At 47.5% G+C, this 19,941-nt stretch overlaps 1 protein-coding gene across 1 annotated transcript in view; it reads right to left on the bottom strand.

The window, feature by feature from the left end:
• Positions 1–14,858, bottom strand: part of LOC107379660 (G patch domain-containing protein 8) — a 63,308-nt gene extending 48,450 nt beyond the window's left edge. Inside the window, exons 1-2 of the mRNA XM_070551874.1 lie at positions 14,338–14,858; positions 14,031–14,267 (exon numbers count right to left, since the gene is read on the bottom strand). Of these exons, the coding sequence (XP_070407975.1) occupies positions 14,031–14,183 (153 nt within the window). The 5' untranslated portion in view covers positions 14,184–14,267; positions 14,338–14,858. The remainder of the gene's footprint in view (positions 1–14,030; positions 14,268–14,337) is intronic.
• Between the last annotated feature and the right edge of the window lie 5,083 nt (positions 14,859–19,941).

The following is a 19,941-nucleotide window of genomic DNA, read 5'->3' as shown; positions in this document are numbered from 1 at the left end:
ATCCATCCATCCTTCCATCCACCCATCCGTCCATCCTTCCATTCATCCATCGATCCATCCATCCTTCCATTCATTCATCCATCCATCCATCCATCCATTTATCCATCCATCCATCCATCCACCCATCCATCCATTTATCCATTTATCCATCCACCCATCCATCCATTCATTTATCCATCCATCCATCCATCCATTTATCCATCCATCCATCCATCCATCCACCCATCCATCCATTTATCCATTTATCCATCCACCCATCCATCCATCCATTTATCCATTTATCCACCCATCCATCCATCCATCCATCCATCCATTTATCCACTCATTTATCCATCCATCCATCCATCCATCCATCCATTTATCCATCCATCCATCCACCCATCCATCCATCCATCCATTTATCCATTTATCCATCCATCCATCCATCCATCCATCCATCCATTTATCCAATCATTTATCCATCCATCCATCCATCCATCCACTCATTTATCCATCCATCCACCCATCCATCCATTCATTTATCCACCCATCCACCCATTTATCCATCCATCCACCCATCCATCCATCCATCCACCCATCCATCCATCCATCCATCCATCCATCCATCCATTTATCCATCCATCCATCCACCCATCCATTTATCCATCCACCCATCCTTCCATCCATTTATCCATCCATCCACCCATCCAACCATCCATCCATCCATCCATCCATTTATCCATCCATCCATTTATCCATCCACTCATCCAACCATCCATTCATCCACACATCCATCCATCCACCCATCCATCCATCCATCCACCCATCCTTCCATCCATTTATCCATCCATCCATTTATCCAACCATCCATTCATCCATCCATCCTTCCATCCACCCATCCGTCCATCCTTCCATTCATCCATCGATCCATCCATCCTTCCATTCATTCATCCATCCATCCATCCATCCATTTATCCATTCATCCATCCATCGATCCATCCATCCTTCCATTCATCCACCCATCCATCCTTCCATTCATTCATCCATCCATCCTTCCATTCATCCTTCCGTCCATCCATCCATCCATCCATTCATCCTTCCATCCATCCACCCATCCATCCACCCTTCCATCCTTCCATTCATCCATCCATCCATCCATCCACCCATCCATCCATCCATCCATCCTTCCATTCATCCACCCATCCATTCATCCTTCCATTCATCCATCTGTCCATCCATCCACCCATCCATCCATCCATCCTTCCATTCATCCACCCATCCATCCATCCATCCTTCAATTCATCCACCCATCCATTCATCCTTCCATCCATCCACCCATCCATCCATCCATCCTTCCATTCATCCACCCATCCATTCATCCTTCCATCCATCCATCCATCCATCCTTCTATTCATCCACCCATCCATTCATCCTTCCATCCATCCACCCATCCATCCATCCTTCCATCCTTCCATTCATCCATCCATCCATCCATCCACCCATCCATTCATCCTTCCATTCATCCATCCGTCCATCCATCCACCCATCCATCCATCCATCCATCCATCCATCCTTCTATTCATCCATCCATCCACCCATCCATCCATCCATCCATCCATCCATCCTTCCATTCATCCACCCATCCATTCATCCTTCCATTCATCCATCTGTCCATCCATCCACCCATCCATCCATCCTTCCATCCTTCCATTCATCCATCCATCCACCCATCCATCCATCCATCCATCCTTCCATTCATCCACCCATCCATTCATCCTTCCATTCATCCATCCGTCCATCCATCCACCCATCCATCCATTCATCCTTCCATCCATCCACCCATCCATCCATCCTTCCATCCTTCATTCATCCATTCATTCATCCATCCATCCATTTATCCATTCATCCATCCATCCATCCTTCCATTCATCCTTCCATCCACCCATCCATCCATCCTTCCATTCATCCATCCATCCATCCATCCTTCCATTCATCCATCCTTCCATTCATCCACCCATCCATTCATCCATCCACCCATCCTTCCATCCATTTATCCATCCATCCATTTATCCAACCATCCATTCATCCATCCATCCTTCCATCCACCCATCCGTCCATCCTTCCATTCATCCATCGATCCATCCATCCTTCCATTCATTCATCCATCCATCCATCCATCCATTTATCCATTCATCCATCCATCGATCCATCCATCCTTCCATTCATCCACCCATCCATCCTTCCATTCATTCATCCATCCATCCTTCCATTCATCCTTCCGTCCATCCATCCATCCATCCATTCATCCTTCCATCCATCCACCCATCCATCCACCCTTCCATCCTTCCATTCATCCATCCATCCATCCATCCACCCATCCATCCATCCATCCATCCTTCCATTCATCCACCCATCCATTCATCCTTCCATTCATCCATCTGTCCATCCATCCACCCATCCATCCATCCATCCTTCCATTCATCCACCCATCCATCCATCCATCCTTCAATTCATCCACCCATCCATTCATCCTTCCATCCATCCACCCATCCATCCATCCATCCTTCCATTCATCCACCCATCCATTCATCCTTCCATCCATCCATCCATCCATCCTTCTATTCATCCACCCATCCATTCATCCTTCCATCCATCCACCCATCCATCCATCCTTCCATCCTTCCATTCATCCATCCATCCATCCATCCACCCATCCATTCATCCTTCCATTCATCCATCCGTCCATCCATCCACCCATCCATCCATCCATCCATCCATCCATCCTTCTATTCATCCATCCATCCACCCATCCATCCATCCATCCATCCATCCATCCTTCCATTCATCCACCCATCCATTCATCCTTCCATTCATCCATCTGTCCATCCATCCACCCATCCATCCATCCTTCCATCCTTCCATTCATCCATCCATCCACCCATCCATCCATCCATCCATCCTTCCATTCATCCACCCATCCATTCATCCTTCCATTCATCCATCCGTCCATCCATCCACCCATCCATCCATTCATCCTTCCATCCATCCACCCATCCATCCATCCTTCCATCCTTCATTCATCCATTCATTCATCCATCCATCCATTTATCCATTCATCCATCCATCCATCCTTCCATTCATCCTTCCATCCACCCATCCATCCATCCTTCCATTCATCCATCCATCCATCCATCCTTCCATTCATCCATCCTTCCATTCATCCACCCATCCATTCATCCATCCATCCATTTATCCATCCATCCATCCTTCCATCCATCCATCCATCCATCCTTCCATTCATCCACCCATCCATTCATCCTTCCATCCATCCACCCATTCATCCATCCTTCCATTCATCCACCCATCCATGCATCACTCATCAGAGAAAACTCAACCCCAAGAGAACATACCACATTTGTGTCATTTGATACCCATGGCCTCATGTCTACTACTACTGCTAATACTACTACTACTACAACTACTAATACTACTACTACTGCTACTTCTACTAATAAAAATGATAATAATAAATCTTGCTGTAGTTTCAGTAGAGCACTGAAGGGGCAGGAATCCTTTTAGTGCTCATTTTAAATCATCACTTAAATAAAAATGAAGTTTCAGCTGTTGGACCTTTGCCAGCACATCCTCTTTAACGTCAGCGTTGGCTTCGAGTTTCATAACGAGCATAAACCCCGGCACTGATGAGGGAGAACTCCAACTCAGTTTCTTATTATGTAAACTAGAATATAAAAAAGGAACAAATCTGGTGTAAATACTATTAGTGATGCAGTAAAGTGTTGTTCATGTTTGTCAGATTTTAAACTAATAAGGAAAACTGACTCTAAAGGAAGTTTAATCTGTTTCCTGTAACACTCGTGTTCCCCTGACTGAATCATGAAGTCACCCAGCTCTGTCCAACATGCACACTCAAACACAACGGACCTCTGCAGGCAGAATAAAGGCACTAAAATAGAAAAGGAAAGAAAAAAGAGACTTTAAGAGTCAGAAAACAGCAGCTCCAGAGCAGAGATTCTTATGCTATGAAACACTAATTCATTCATTAGTTAAATGAAATGCCAATAAAAGTCTGAGAGAGGGTAAAACTGATGCCAACTGCCTCATGCTGCCTTGCTCCCCCTCCCTCCCCCTTCTCTTCATCCCGTCTCACCCATCTGTCCAAATTATCCACCTGCCGGCCCATCTCACTCCTGCACACGGGCTTCCTCCAGAGTGTGGAGTGACGCCTGTGATGGAAGGCATCAGCAGAGATCAGCGGGAGCACTTTGCAGTGGTCAGCAGGAACGGGCCGTCATACAGGACGTTAGCATTCAGCAGCTCTCACCTGCTCTCTGTCACACGGTTGCTCCAGGGCCTTTAGGGCGAGTGTGTGCGTGTGTGTGTGTGAGCGCATTAGCCTCCATGGATGTAAGGGACTGCAGCAGCAGGTCTGGAGCCTGAAACCATAACTACACATTACAGCTGAACCGCTGTCTTCAGGGCCTTTAGAGCCAACATTTGTTCATTTTCCGACATCTGTACTCTTAATGAATGTCAGGTTATCGTTACTGCCTCGATCTTCTTCAGCCAGCTTTTATATTCTGGTCCTGACCATGACTGTAATTAAAGTGCCTCGGTCAGGTTCGTGGGCATTGACTTAAACTGGCATGCCGAGTGGCCACCAGAGCCCACCAAGGACCTGATGTCTGCAGCCGACTACGGGACTCACTCTCCCATGGACGTAATTTTCACTTTAGAAGTGTGGGGGTGGGGGGTGGGGGGCACGGAGTGGGGAGGGGGGGGGGGGTGAATCTTTACAGTATGCTCTAATGGGAAACAGGCTTCAACACAAACGGTTGTTTTCTGCTTGGTCCTAGAGCTCAACCAGTGTCAATTTAATATAGCGTAATGTTGTTTTTGGATGTAAAAAGTGCAGGGGTCAAACCTTGACTTTGGAAAAAGTGGGGGGGACATGTCCCCCCTGTCCCCCCCCCCCAAAATTACGTCCATGCACTCTCCACACGGAGCGGCTTTCCTTTTTACCTGCTAGATAGTTTTTTCAAAGTAATTGTTTGGGACAAAATGCTTGAATGCCGCCTTATTATCATAAACATTACTCAGCTCCCACCTCGATCGATACACACACACACACACACACACACACACACACACACACACACACACACACACACACACACACACACACACACACACACACACACACACAGGTCACCCTTTTAATACGATCAGATCAATAAAGTGGAACAGCCTCATAAATAATCTGTAAACTGTAATTATGACGGCGCTGCTTCATACGGACTCCTTACTGAGCTTTGTTATTGTTGTTGTTTACCACTTATGTTTACCGCCTCTGTTCCTGTCTTTTATCCTTCTTTTCATTTACAGTTTTAAAGAGTTCCTTGAGTGGATTTCTCACACTTTCGTTTTTCTCTCAGAAACAGAAAACAGCTGAACCTAAAACCATCTCTAAATCGTTGTTTCCGCATGTTGAAAAGTCTGAGTGCTGCTGCCCGTCGGAGGGACTGGCGGTGACTCGCTACAGTCTTTTTACGGTCTCTATCTCTGACCAGAACAGAAAACTGCACCAGCACTCGGCTCGTGTTTACAGACAGACATGAACTTAAGAACACCCACAGCTTAAAACGAGGAGCAACTTCTCCATTTGCATCACAATAACGCTAACCGTCACGCAGCCAGCAAAAGGCTGAGTTTCTCTCTGAGCGCTAGCTGCAGCAGAGCTACCTCCACTGTCATGGAAATGTGCTTATTTCCTGCAGGCACCTCAAAAATGTGCAGAGCCGGTCTCCTCTGCAGACACGATTCATCATCGAGCAATTTACATCTGACTGTTATTTTTTATTTATTTCTGTCAGCAGATTAAAAAGGATGAAGACACTTTTACAACATAAACGGAGAACACGATGCATAAAAACTCTTTCTTTCTTTCTTTCTTTCTTTCTTTCTTCTCTCTCTCAACAAGTGACTAAAAGTTGGAGGTGAAAGGTCAGAAGCAGCAGCCTATCTAATGAAAAGCATCCTGCTGGCGTTCACTGAGTCATCCCACTGAAGCTGGATGTGATAAAAGATGTAACGGCTGCTCGGTGCTTCGACTCGGACCGCACGCTGATCGGACCGGAACATAGTTCTGGCTCTGAATGTTGGTTTTTCTGTGAGAAAAAGACGAGAACACTAACTGCTGTACATCAGTTTGAATCCTTCCTAACCATTGCGGTCTTTTGAACTGGATTCATGTAGAATTGTTTGTCCTGAACCATTAATGTCTCACCTGTTGTGGATACGTCTGTGAAACAACCTCAGTTTGGAGAAATGAAGATCAGTTCTGAAGTTCCAGACTGGATTTCTGCAAACACTCCTTTTGTTCACGTATCTTTGTGATTACGGATCAGCTGTTCTCTTTCCACTTTAGACGTTTTCAGCTGAGTTTTGTGAAACTTCTGTCAGAATAAACGTGTAATAAACAATTTACTGATAAGTAAAGATGTACAAAGCAGACACAAATGCACTCTGTAGCTACCCGCAGAGAGACTAGCTGTTAGGGAGGGAACTAAATGAAAGTAATCTGACCTGATTATTGAAAGTGATGCATCCTGATCAGCAACATCATAACTCATTTGTAAGAAGTGTGTCCAAACATTAAAGGAGTGCAGTTACAAACGACTGGACACTAACGGGGTTCTCCAGTGGACTAAGATGCTTATTGTTGATAAATGAGTCACACGGTCCTGCTGGATAGCTTTAACCCAAAGTACCTACGCTATAAGAAACGGACTAAAACGTTTACAGGCTAGTAGTCGTCTGCAGGATAAGAGTGTGAGGCGCTCATCATTAAGGCTGTTGTGTTTTTGTGTTCTCTCACGGTTTTTAAAGTGACAGAGAACTTTCCTGCTCCTCCACCCTACTGGTTAAAAGTGGAATTACAACTGTCGTATCAACTCTACAGCACCCTGCTGTAGCTAATGCTAACAACGAGCTAACACTGACATGAGCTAACTAATACTAAAATAAACCACAATGTAAAACGATCCACACTGTTGGACAAAAATATTATTACTTACAAGTCCAGTAGCAACAAAGCCAGGTCACCATCAGTCCATGATTTTGTAGCCTCCTTTAGCTTCCTCCAACTAGCTAAGGCCACGTCAATGTTCACTCTACTTGTACTGTTTGCTTCACCTCCAAAGACATTACTCTCTTAAGCCGGGCGTACACTGTGCGACTTTTTCACTTTTTTGAGCCGATTTTCCAGTCGTGCGGGAATCCACGACATCGAGGCGAGTTTTGCATCGAGCGGTCGTGTAGTGTACAGGGGGTTACGAGAGGCGATTAACACCACGTGACCAGCTGCCGATCAGCAGTCGTGAGGTCGCACGGACTTCTGGAGTGTTTAATATTTCACTCGTCCCTCGTGAGGGTATCGCACTGTTGAAGCGGCGCTGCGAGCAGCTGCGACCCAAAAAGTATCAGAACCGCTCACGGCGCATGCGCAATCCTGCATCAACGCTGCTCCCCGCTATTTCCCTAATAACACACGCTGTTCGTTTTTGTTTCTACACGTTTTTTTACTCACAAAGATTGTCTAGAAAGCGTGTTTGTCGTGTTCATGTCAAATTAAACTGATCACAAAACACAGATTCACTTTCTTTATTTCGTTTTTCTCATCCAACCCCCATAAATCCCTGTGTGTCCTCCTGCAGCACTCCCGAAGCACAACAGGCAAGACAAAAAAGTCTGACGTGTTGAGTAAAAACGGCTATTTTTAGCTTATTTTTAGGGCCGACGTGTTGCTACCAGACGTACAGTGTGAGCAGTCAGGTCGCATGCGAGAACTGGGTCGTGCAGTGTGAGCGCCTGGCTCGTGAGATCTGCTCTGCGAGGAAGTCGTACAGTTTGAGCTGAAGCTGAACGCTGCGAGTGAAAAAGTCGCACAGTGTACGCCCGGCTTTAGTTTTGCTTCCTGGCTCTGCCATGATGTCAACAGAAACCTCAAACTTCATTTTCTTCCTCCTGTACTTTTCATTGATGATCAGCAAATTGAAAATGCTAACCGTTAGCATTACAGCTGGCAAACATAAAGCAGGTACAGAGCGCCCCCCAGGACACCTACCCACTCCACAAAAAGGTCAACTGCGGTTTCTGGTCAGCAGAGGGCAGCAGAGAGGTGTCAGATATGAAACTGGTCAGGTTCCTGACTCAACCATCACTGAGATCCATCTTAAAGCTCTAGCTTAAAGTTTAAAACACGGCCTGTTGTTACTTTAAGTCTCAGTGTGGTGAATGGACAGATAATAGAGATGCTAGATCAACACATCGGGCAGAGAAGCTTCATAGAAACATGTATATCAAGTCAAGCAACAAAAGGAGATTGAGAAGCAGACTAGAATAAAATCTTCTCATGTTTGACTAAAACGGTAGCTGACTCCATCATAGCTCGGAGGCTCGGTGGACGCTGTGGGACTTCTTCACTCGTAGCTCTCAGCTTCAGCTCAAACTGTACGACTTCCTCACAGAGCAAATGTCACGAGTCATGTGCTCACACTCTACGACCCAGTTCTCGGACGCGACCTGACTGCTCATGCTGTACGTCTGGTAGCAACACGTCTGACCTCCAAATGCGATGAAAAGAGCAGTTTTCACACAACACGCCGCACTTCTTTTGTGTCGTTATTAATGTGTGTGGTCCTTCGGGAGTGCTGAAGGAGGACACGCAGGGTTTATGGGGGTTGGATGTGGAAAACGAAAGAAAGAATGTTTTGTGATCAGTTTAATCCGGTTGACCACACTTTGTTGACAAGCCTTGTCGTGTGTGAAGACAAGAAATAAAAACGAACGTGTGTTAGTAGGGAAATGGCTGGCGAGCCGTGCTAACACATTTGTGCATGGGCCGTGAGCGGTTCTGGTACTCTGGGTCACAGCCGCTCGCAGCGTTGCTTCAACAGTGCAGTGCACTCACCAGGGATGAGCAAAATATCAAACATGCCAGAAATCCGTGCAAGCTCGCAATTATTGATCGGTAGCTGGTCACATGGCGTTAATCACCTCTCGGAGTCTTTCTTCCTGCTACGTCTCTCTTCCTGCTACGTCTCGCTTCCTGCTACGTCTCTCTTCCTGCTCCGTCTCTCTTCCTGCTACGTCTCTCTTCCTGCTAAGTTTCTCTTCCTGCTACGTCTCTCTTCCTGCTACGTCTCGCTTCCTGCTACGTCTCTCTTCCTGCTCCGTCTCTCTTCCTGCTACGTCTCTCTTCCTGCTACATCTCTCTTCCTGCTACGTTTCTCTTCCTGCTACGTCTCTCTTCCTGCTACGTCTCTCTTCCTGCTAACTTTCTCTTCCTGCTAAGTTTCTCTTCCTGCTACGTCTCTCTTTCTGCTACGTCTCTCTTCCTGCTACGTCTCTCTTCCTGCTACGTCTCTCTTCCTGCTCCGTCTCTCTTCCTGCTACGTCTTTCTTCCTGCTCCGTCTCTCTTCCTGCTACGTCTCTCTTCCTGCTAAGTTTCTCTTCCTGCTAAGTCTCTCTTCCTGCTATGTCTTTCTTCCTGCTACGTCTCTCTTCCTGCTACGTCTCTCTTCCTGCTAAGTTTCTCTTCCTGCTACGTCTCTCTTCCTGCTACGTCTCTCTTCCTGCTAAGTTTCTCTTCCTGCTACGTCTCTCTTCCTGCTACGTCTTTCTTCCCGCTACGTCCCTCTTCCTGCTACGTCTCTCTTCCTGCTAATTTTCTCTTCCTGCTACGTCTTTCTTCCTGCTCCGTCTCTCTTTCTGCTACGTCTTTCTTCCTGCTCCGTCTCTCTTTCTGCTACGTCTTTCTTCCTGCTACGTCTCTCTTCCTGCTAAGTTTCTCTTCCTGCTACTTCTCTCTTTCTGCTACGTTTTTCTTCCTGCTACATCTCTCTTCCTGCTAAGTTTCTCTTCCTGCTACGTCTCTCTTCCTGCTATGTCTTTCTTCCTGCTACGTCTCTCTTCCTGCTACGTCTCTCTTCCTGCTACGTCTCTCTTCCTGCTAATTCTCTCTTCCTGCTACGTCTTTCTTCCCGCTACATCTCTCTTCCTGCTACGTCTCTCTTCCTGCTAATTTTCTCTTCCTGCTCCGTCTCTCTTCCTGCTACGTCTTTCTTCCTGCTCCGTCTTTCTTCCTGCTAAATTTCTCTTCCTGCTAAGTTTCTCTTCCTGCTACGTCTCTCTTCCTGCTATGTCTTTCTTCCTGCTACGTCTCTCTTCCTGCTACATCTCTCTTCCTGCTACGTCTCTCTTCCTGCTAATTTTCTCTTCCTGCTACGTCTCTCTTCCTGTTAAGTTTCTCTTTCTGCTACATCACTCTTCCTGCTACGTCTCTCTTCCTGCTAAGTTTCTCTTCCTGCTACGTCTCTCTTCCTGCTAAGTTTCTCTTCCTGCTACGTCTCTCTTCCTGCTAAGTTTCTCTTCCTGCTACGTCTCTCTTCCTGCTACGTCTCTCTTCCTGCTATGTCTTTCTTCCTGCTACGTCTCTCTTCCTGCTACGTCTCTCTTCCTGCTACATCTCTCTTCCTGCTACGTCTCTCTTCCTGCTAAGTCTCTCTTCCTGCTATGTCTCTCTTCCTGCTACGTCTCTCTTCCTGCTAATTTTCTCTTCCTGCTCCGTCTCTCTTCCTGCTACGTCTTTCTTCCTGCTACGTCTCTCTTCCCGCTACGTCTCTCTTCCTGCTAATTTTCTCTTCCTGCTACGTCTCTCTTCCTGCTACGTCTCTCTTCCTGCTAAGTTTCTCTTCCTGCTATGTCTCTCTTCCTGCTAAGTTTCTCTTCCTGCTACGTCTCTCTTCCTGCTACGTCTCTCTTCCTGCTACGTCTCTCTTCCTGCTATGTCTTTCTTCCTGCTACGTCTCTCTTCCTGCTACGTCTCTCTTCCTGCTAAGTCTCTCTTCCTGCTCCGTCTCTCTTCCCGCTACGTCTCTCTTCCTGCTAATTTTCTCTTCCTGCTACGTCTTTCTTCCCGCTACGTCTCTCTTCCTGCTACGTCTCTCTTCCTGCTACGTCTCTCTTCCTGCTAAGTCTCTCTTCCTGCTCCGTCTCTCTTCCCGCTACGTCTCTCTTCCTGCTACGTCTCTCTTCCTGCTAATTTTCTCTTCCTGCTACGTCTTTCTTCCCGCTACGTCTCTCTTCCTGCTACGTCTCTCTTCCTGCTAATTTTCTCTTCCTGCTCCGTCTCTCTTCCTGCTACGTCTTTCTTCCTGCTACGTCTCTCTTCCTGCTACGTCTCTCTTCCTGCTACGTCTTTCTTCCTGCTCTGTCTCTCTTCCTGCTAAATTTCTCTTCCTGCTCTGTCTCTCTTCCTGCTAAGTTTCTCTTCCTGCTACATCTCTCTTCCTGCTAAGTTTCTCTTCCTGCTACGTCTCTCTTCCTGCTAAGTTTCTCTTCCTGCTACGTCTCTCTTCCTGCTACGTCTCTCTTCCTGCTAAGTTTCTCTTCCTGCTACGTCTCTTTTCCTTCTACGTCTCTCTTCCTGCTAACTTTCTCTTCCTGCTACGTCTCTCTTCCTGCTACGTCTCTCTTCCTGCTACGTATCTCTTCCTGTTGTTCCTTAATGCTGAAATCAGAAACAACAAAAGGAAAAAGACCTTTTCAGTGTTACTAGAAGGACTCACCATTAATGATGAAGTACCAACATACCGAATACAAAATTCAGACACGTCAAACAAACCTGTTGCTGTTGCTAATTAGCCGTGATAAAGTCATAATGAGCTTAATCGTCGTCCTTGACTCAGCGCAGCGACCCTGGGGAGGCTAACTAAACAACATAAGGAGGACTTTAAACACACCAGAGGGTTGGGTCTGGGGGAGGACGTCAGCTGTTGTTCTCTTCTCCGCGGTGCACGGTGTTTTCCTAATGCTGCATTACCTTATCAAAGGGAAGACACAGGAAGTTACCCCGGACAAATCCCAGCCGTGAGATCCTTTGTACTCCACTGATCTGAGCTAAATCAAAGAGCAGCTCGCTGTTTCTGCCACGGCGGCGTCCACAACGGGAGCGACAGCAGCAACAGGAGCTGCTCAGCATGTTTAAGCGCCTTGAAGAGATGCATCAAAACCCCTCTCCTGGCTCCTGCTAAAATAAGGGGTCACTTTTAGTCAGCTTGACCTCGAGTACTGACAGTTTATTGGGCCGACAGGCTCATGAATGGTACCAAACTGAACTAATATGCATAAATCAGAAAGTGCTCATTTTCCTATCTATTTTTTTACTTTCTGACCTTCCACATCTGCCTAGCCCAGATTTAGCAAACCTCCCATATGCAGGCTTTCCCACATTAGCTTTGACACGGCCTTAGATGTCCAAGATGTCCTTCCCGTGCTAAATAACACCTGAACCAGACAACAATAGGGGTGAAACATCATTCAGATCTCTATTTTCACGTGAAGGTCAGGGACAGTTAAGCTGTGAGACTTCTGCGCCGTGTCAGCGTTTCTACTCGTGAGCGACAGCGAGGTTAAACGTGGAGGAGACGCTTCTGTTGAGTGGAAATCTTTGGAGCCGCAGCGCTTTGTGGTTGTGCTTTCTGTTGGATAAGCACTTCTGCTTTCAGATAACGCTTTAAGCCCTTAAGGGTAAAATCTGAGTTAGTGATTTAATACATCCGTTTAAATAAACAGAGATGAGTTTGTGTATAAAACAGACACAGAGCATTTTAGATTTATTACTGGAACCAGTAAAAACCAGTAAGGAAATAAAGAGCTGCTTTACTTTACTGTGTTGGCTGTCAGAGAAATCCCGTCATTTTACACGACTTTAGATCACAAAGATCTTAGGGTGCAGAGCTGAGCAGCTAAAACGCTTTCAGATTACCTCCAACCCTTAAAACTGCATCAGTTGCCTGATTTTTAAAATAAAAATCTTATACCGACTCGTCAGACTCAGACGGATTTAGGTCTGTACTGCAAGTCTGACAGACCTGGAGGTAAACCTGAACGTGTGCTGAGGAGCTTCAGACGTGTTTCTAAAACGTCTCAGTCGACGAAACTGCATTCATCTCTAAGTTTGGATTCACCAGAGGGCCTGAACTGTTTAGAGATGTGACTTTCAGAGAGACAAGAGACTCGTAGGAGAGACAGCGTTTGATATGCTGAGCAGATGAAAAGGGTCAGAGACACGTGGAAGTGACAACGTTCAACCGTGAGAGGTAGCCGACCGTTTAAACCGCTACACTGATGGTCTAACAGGAAGTGTTACTTAAGCGTGTGTGTGCGCGTGTGTGTGTGTGTGTATGCATGTGTGTGTATGCATGTGTGTGTATGCGTGTGTGTGTATGCATGTGTGTGTATGCGTGTGTGTGTATGTGTATGTGTGTGTGTGTGTGTATGCGTGTGTGCGCGTGCATGTGTGTGTGCGCGTGCATGTGCGTGTGTGTGTGTGGGGGGGGGGGGGGGATGAGTGAACTGTGCTGAGCCAACCAAAAATGGAAAAAGTCAAAGTTACAAAATTTTCATGCAAACTGGCACACACACACACACACACACACACACACACACACACACACAGACGCACGCACGCACACACACACACACGCATACACACACACACGCACACACACACACACACACACACACACACACACACACACACCAAGTGTGGTGGTACAGGAGGAACCCACGGGCAGAACACATTCTGGGTAATTAGATCTTAGTTCTCATCTCCAGAACTCAACTTGATTCTTCTAATTCCCACAAGAGAGGAAAGGCAGTGCAGAGGGGACAATGGCTTCATGCTTGGATTCACATTTTTCCATCTTTTATTTTCTCATCTGTTCTCTAGAAGAGAAAACGTTCTTTCAAAACGCTAGAGAGGACACGATCACCCCGAGCTGGCTCCTTTTTTAGTCTCCTCTAGTTTTAACTCCAACTGGAGGAAGTTTCATTTAAGACCACTGCTTCCCTCTTTATTTAACACAACTCCAGAAGGACATCACTGAGACTCAAGCAGATGCTGCAGAAAACTAAATGATGAGTTTTAGACATTTTGGTGGAAAACCCCATGGAGATGTTCTCCTACCGGTGAGTCGCTGCTTGCTGTCGGACATAGCGGACCCCTGAAGACACCCTTGACGCGCCGAAAGTGTCCGTTGCTCAGGTGAGTGGAGCTGATCACCAGGTAGTAACACGCGCTGCACGCCATCCCGGGAGGCTCGCGAAGTCTGGGGCCCATGAAGCGGGTCCTGCGCGGATGCTGAGCAGGTGAGAGCACAGCCAGAGGTCGTCTCACCCCCGTCCCCTGATGGAGACTCTGTACCTGGGTGAGGGAGATGGAGTTAAAACGTGTGGATGCTCAGTGGGAGAGCTGATGGAGATGTGCTCCTCACCGAGCTCCGCTCTGCTCCTCCGTTGGCATGCTGTCGTCGGTCAGGCTGAGCGCCGGTGGAGTGCCAGGGGAGGAAGAGACGGATGCATCCAGCTTTCCCACACACACACTCACATGTAATCACACACTCCTGTCCACCCCCCCCTCACTCCCCACTCCCGTGTCCAGACTGTAAAAGTCTCCTCTCAGCTAAACAGCAGCAGCGCGTAAATCTGATGGAGGAAAAACGGGAAGCGGACCGAGGCTTCCGCAGGTGCGCCTCCTCTCCGCGCACGTTTGAGAACGAATGGGATATCTGGCCCTTCTCTCCCCCCTCTCCCCCCCAGTCCTCGCTCCGTATCGATTCGAGGCGGTTTTACAATCAGCTGTCTTGTGAATGAAATTCCAGGGTGCGGTAGGAGGGTCGGTAAATCCATCCAGAGCAGCCCGCTGGTTAGTACCGGGGTCGGGCGCAGCCCGGCTGAAGCGGCTCGTTCTCTCTTCAAAACACACTTTCTCTCTCCCCCCTCTCTCTCTCTCTCTCTCTCTCTCTCTCTCTCTCTCTCTCTCTCTCTCTCTCTCTCTGTGTCTGAGGGGGGGGGGGGGGGGACGGACCCAAAGCGTCTTTTTTATTTTTGGGGCGCGAACCGGATTTGGGTCTGTTGGTTCGGGGTTCTGGAACGAGGAAGAGCGGATCACTCCACCTTTCTCTTCACACTCTTCATCTTGCCATTTCTTAAAAAACAACTTTATTCCATGTCTCCTCTTTCTCTGTCTTCTGGTTCCTGCTCCTCCTCTCCTCAGGGCATCAAAGTAAAGGAAAGAAGCACCCCACGCTTTTCGGCTGCAGATCTTTCTTTGCGGGTGAAAAGAGGAGAGCCCACGTTGTTGCGACCTCGGGGATGATGATGTGATCTCAGATGAAAAGAGGTCTTTCTTCTGTCGAACTGCGTCGGGTTCTCCGTCAGAGAGCAGCTCGGAACCAGCCGCTCGGTCCGTCTCAGAGACGCATGGCGCTGTTCTCCGACGCGGTGCTGAAACTGTTCAACTGCCACAGCTCTGTGCGCGCGGAGCGGTGCGTCATGCATATTCAGTCCGGGATCAGGAGGTCTTTTTGGACTCAGCGTCACAGCTCTGGACTGAAGTAGTAAACACACGAAGGAAGGACACCGAGGGACCAGTGTGTGAGTGATTAAAGAGGAAAGTCCACTTTTCACTTAGAGGATGCAGCATGCTCCCACAGCCAGACAGAAGGTTGTCACTTATTGGATTCAGAAGGTTTTTGAGCTTTAGATGCAGCCCCACTCGCAGGGAGGAGGAATAGATCCCAGCAGAATGCCAGATTCTCACAGAATCCTCATCATTTCACTTTCAGGTGATTTAAAGCAGCCTTCGGTTCAGGCGCTGGTGTCCTAAAAACCCGCTGCCAGACAGAAAACAGCCCTGATCATGAATTTAGTCAGATCATCAGTAAACCACTGCAGAAATGTTGGACCGGTGACTTTTTTATGTGACTGTTTCACACAAAAACGTCTAAAATGTTGTTTTTCTCATTGATTTTTCCACCAACACAGTTGTGCTGTTTCACAAAACAACAAATAAACAAGAAAGCAAACTCAAAAATGAAAAACTGTTGATAAGTGATAATGACCCACACTGATGGCGCCTTTCAGAGTTAGAGGACTCCAAAGCGCTTTACGGTATGCCATTCATCCATTCACACACAGGTGGTGATGAGCTAGCCACAATGGCTCTGGGGTGCACTGAGAGGTGAGGCTGCTGAGCACCCTCTGACCACCAGCAGCAGGCCTAGAGCTGGGATTGAACCTGCAACCTTCTGATTACAACCTGCTCTACCTGTTGAGCTACTGCTGCCCCCAACTTAATCCTGCAAGAAGCTGCCATCGCTCTCCTCCTCTTCTTCCACTTTAGTCTCTGTTGTTGTTTATTTAGCTATTTGAGTCCGTTCACTCAAAGTTCAGATCCCTCGTTTGTGCCTTTACGTATTTAACCAGATATCAACTTTTTCCTGTAAAATGCAGAAAATACGTATTTTGAGAAAAAAAATCAAACGCCAGAATCTTTTTCCACGATTTTCAACAATGTTTTACTAAGACTGAATTCCTAAACCTTCCCCCTCTCCGTCCTGTCCTCCAGGCCCAGATCCTCCTCCACCCCCACGGCGTGGACCTCTGTAGGCGCTGCATCATCACTCGAACAAGCCCCAGAGCTGCCTGCCATGTTGGTTTTGATCTGTTATGACTGAGAGCGCGTGCAGTCGGGTTGTTTTTATCTACACGTTCACGAGAGGTTTGTTCTTCTGGGATTCTTCAGCTTCTTGTAATAAGTCTTGCCTCTGTCCCTTCATGCAAGCCTATTAATAGACTCATAGCCCGCTCCTGACACCACATTAATGTCTTCACCAGTCTGTTAAAGGAGTGCAGACAGGTGAGGTGTCCCTGAGCGATCATCTGCACAGACTGCTGCTTGTTCGTTTCCCTAAACAGTTTCTGCTTCAGCAATCAGCTCTTCTTTACAGTAGAACCAATCATTTTATTCCGTCGGTGTCACATTTTGGAGGGATGTTAGAACCCAAAGTGCAGAAACCCAGGATGACACGAGGCAGGAGCCAAAGTCTAAAAAATGTCCAAAAATCCAAAATAAACTAGAGATCGAACTGAGACACGAGAAACACTAGAGACGAGGAACGAGAGACTGACAGAATTACCACAAACAACAACAATGGACCGACAAGACACAGAGACAAGACAGGGCTTAAATACACTGGGGCATAATGGGAGGCAGATGAGCTGCAGGTGTGTGGAGTGGGGGGGGGGGGTGCAGGTGAAAGCAATGACTATTCAGGGAAGAAACTCACATGACCTGAGAGTGAACCTAAAAACAGAAAAGCAACCATATAACTAAACCTCTAAAGGGAAGGAGAACTACAAAACCGGTGGGACAAAACATATTAAAGAGACTAATAAAAATGAAAAGCTGAAACTAGAAACACTGCAGAGGGATGACTGGAGAAGACTAAAGGAACACAGGAGACACATAAATGAGATGCAGACAAAGGACACATGAGGGCGCTATGAAACACAAAAGGAGAACCTGGAGTGGGAACTGGAGGGGCTGGGGAACAAAGGGACACAGAACATGACAGTCGGAGGATTCACGCTGACAGAAAATGGCTCATTTATTGTCAAAAAAAGCTGAACGTTGCTGCAATGAATGTAACCGGAAGACTCGGAAAGTTAGCCAAAATCACAGCGGTTAAACGTTTGAAGAAAATAAGGAAGAGTAGAAACTTCTGCTGTTAGGAAAACCCGGAGACGGAGCAGCATGTGCTGGGATGGCAGGGTGTGTGTGTGTGTGTGTGTGGGGGGGGGGGGGGTATACTGCCTTGGTGCCAGCTATGGGAACGCCTCTTCTGACTGGATTTCAGCACCTCTCCTCAGAACCACACAGGTGATTGGTACAGCCCAACAGAAGTAGACGAGGTCCAGGCACAGCAGAACAACATGGAATCGTTACAGTTGAGGCATCTTTTTAAGTTTTCAGCAATAATCAACTTGCTAACAGCTCATCATCGCTCCAAGATGTAGATGTTTTACTCAGTTTTCATCAGCGGTAAGGATGAACAGAGGTGGAGCCTCTGTTTGCTCTTCAGACGTTTTCGATGCTTTTACTAAACACAGAACAACAAAAGCAGCTAAAGGTGCAATTATAAATAATTAAACACGATGAAATCAAGAGACTGAATTATTGAGTTCCTTTAGTTTCGTTTGTTCTCGTCCGCTTTCAGCTTTATGTTGGAACGGACAGAAAAATGCAACTCAAACACACTCGTGAGTTTAAGCAGAAGACCCGTCCTGCAGGTCTTCAGCTCTTCAGACGTGAACTTCTCTAAGCGGTTGTTGCTCGATGAGCTGTTCGGGAACTGTTTGGCCCATCCTGAGGGTGAACCACATGGCCTGTTTGTCGGTGCCCTGCTGCTTTCTGCTCTGGACTCCATAACATCATGCAGCTGCAGTAAAGTAATGCAGCAGCTGCAGGCCCGAGCCCGCAGATAACATCCAAACAGCTTGTGATCGACAGGGAGACTTATTGTACGCTGGGGCATCGAGCGCACACGCGTGTGAACTCCTGCAGAGACTGCTACACTCCGTCCGTCTGGTGCAAACACACGTTGTGCTGAAGAGTTGGAAACCCTTTCCTCTCACCAGAAAGAAGAACCCAGTTTCACACAGGAGATGACCTCCATGCTATCTCCTGATGAGTGCTTTATTTAACGCGTGATACGCTGAAGCATAGCCAGATAACGTATTTAGTGTGTCCTGGAGGGCAGGCGGAGTGCAGCGAGTGTTTCCTGGTAGTGCAGAAGACAGCGGCACCGACGCAGGAGACTCCTGATGGTGACAGAAAAAAACGGCTCCTTTGGTAATGAGTCTGTAAAACCGTCGGGATCACGGCGTTCTGCTGCTGCTGCGTACCTGCTGGTTCTCCCGGGTGTTTGTGTGGAGAGGATGGGGGGGGGGGGGGGGGGGTATTTGCACTGATCATCCACTTGAGGAAAACCGTTGTGTGTATTTTAAACACTCCAATTCCCTGAAGTACCCACCCCCCCCCCCCCCCCCCAGCCCCCAGCCCCTGATGCACTCATCACTGTTGGAAATGACGTGTGTGTGTGTGTGTGTGTGTGTGTGTGTGTGTGTGTGTGTGTGTGTGTGTAGGGTGGGGGACAAAGGAGGACAGATAGAGAGAACTCTCGGCGGTGTCTGTTTCCCCCGTTGTTGCCTCTGGGTCTTTTTTCTTCCTCATAAAGCTCTGAAATATTACAGCTGGGTTTGGCACATATTGCTGTCCTCATGCACAGTCAATGAGACTGGCTGTGCATGAATGATGATCCAGAAAGAGTGTGTGTGTGTGTGTGTGTGTGTGTACGAGGATGACTGTGAGCCCATCTCTTTAGCAGTTTGAGGTGCATTAAAGGTCTTTTTCAAGGCAACATTTGTTTTATCGACCGAACCTTCGTGACTCCAGAGCTCCACCGTCTCTGGGAGGCTTGGATTTCTTGTGTACATGTCACAAGGTGAACGCTTTCATGCTCCTTTATGTAGTTTGAATGTTTTGCTCTTACTTTGTGCAGTTGTTAGAAACACCTGGCGGGTTTCCACAGCCAATGAGGAGGCAGCTACCTGAGACAAGACCCAAAGAAACAGGTGGAAGGTGGGATTTGTTGAGCGGTTTTTGGGATTCTTTTTAAAGAAAATAAAATCCCTCGATAAAAGTTAGTGTTTGTGGAGCTGGTTAGCTGGTTAGCTGTTTACCTGGCTGGAGTGCACCTGGCAGCTTACCAACAGCCTGTGGAAGGTGACTGGATAGAGCGTTTCTCTCCAGGTCCAGCTGGACTGTGAACCAAAGGGCTGAGAAGCAGGAGGTGGTCTGGATCAAACACTCTACCTGCTGAGTGAGTACCTGACTGCAGCACTCAGACTGAGGAACTCAGTGAGGAGCAGGTAGAGCTGCACCTCCACCAGACCTGCAGCCAAATCCGCTGAAGTCAAGGGCAGGGGGGCTGCCAGAGATTTTGGGCCCCATGAAAAAATATCAAGTTGGGCCC

The sequence above is a fragment of the Nothobranchius furzeri genome, chromosome 5 (assembly GCF_043380555.1).
Source record: "Nothobranchius furzeri strain GRZ-AD chromosome 5, NfurGRZ-RIMD1, whole genome shotgun sequence".
Classification (NCBI taxonomy): domain Eukaryota; kingdom Metazoa; phylum Chordata; class Actinopteri; order Cyprinodontiformes; family Nothobranchiidae; genus Nothobranchius; species Nothobranchius furzeri.
This window is presented reverse-complemented; position numbering and strand designations above follow the sequence as displayed.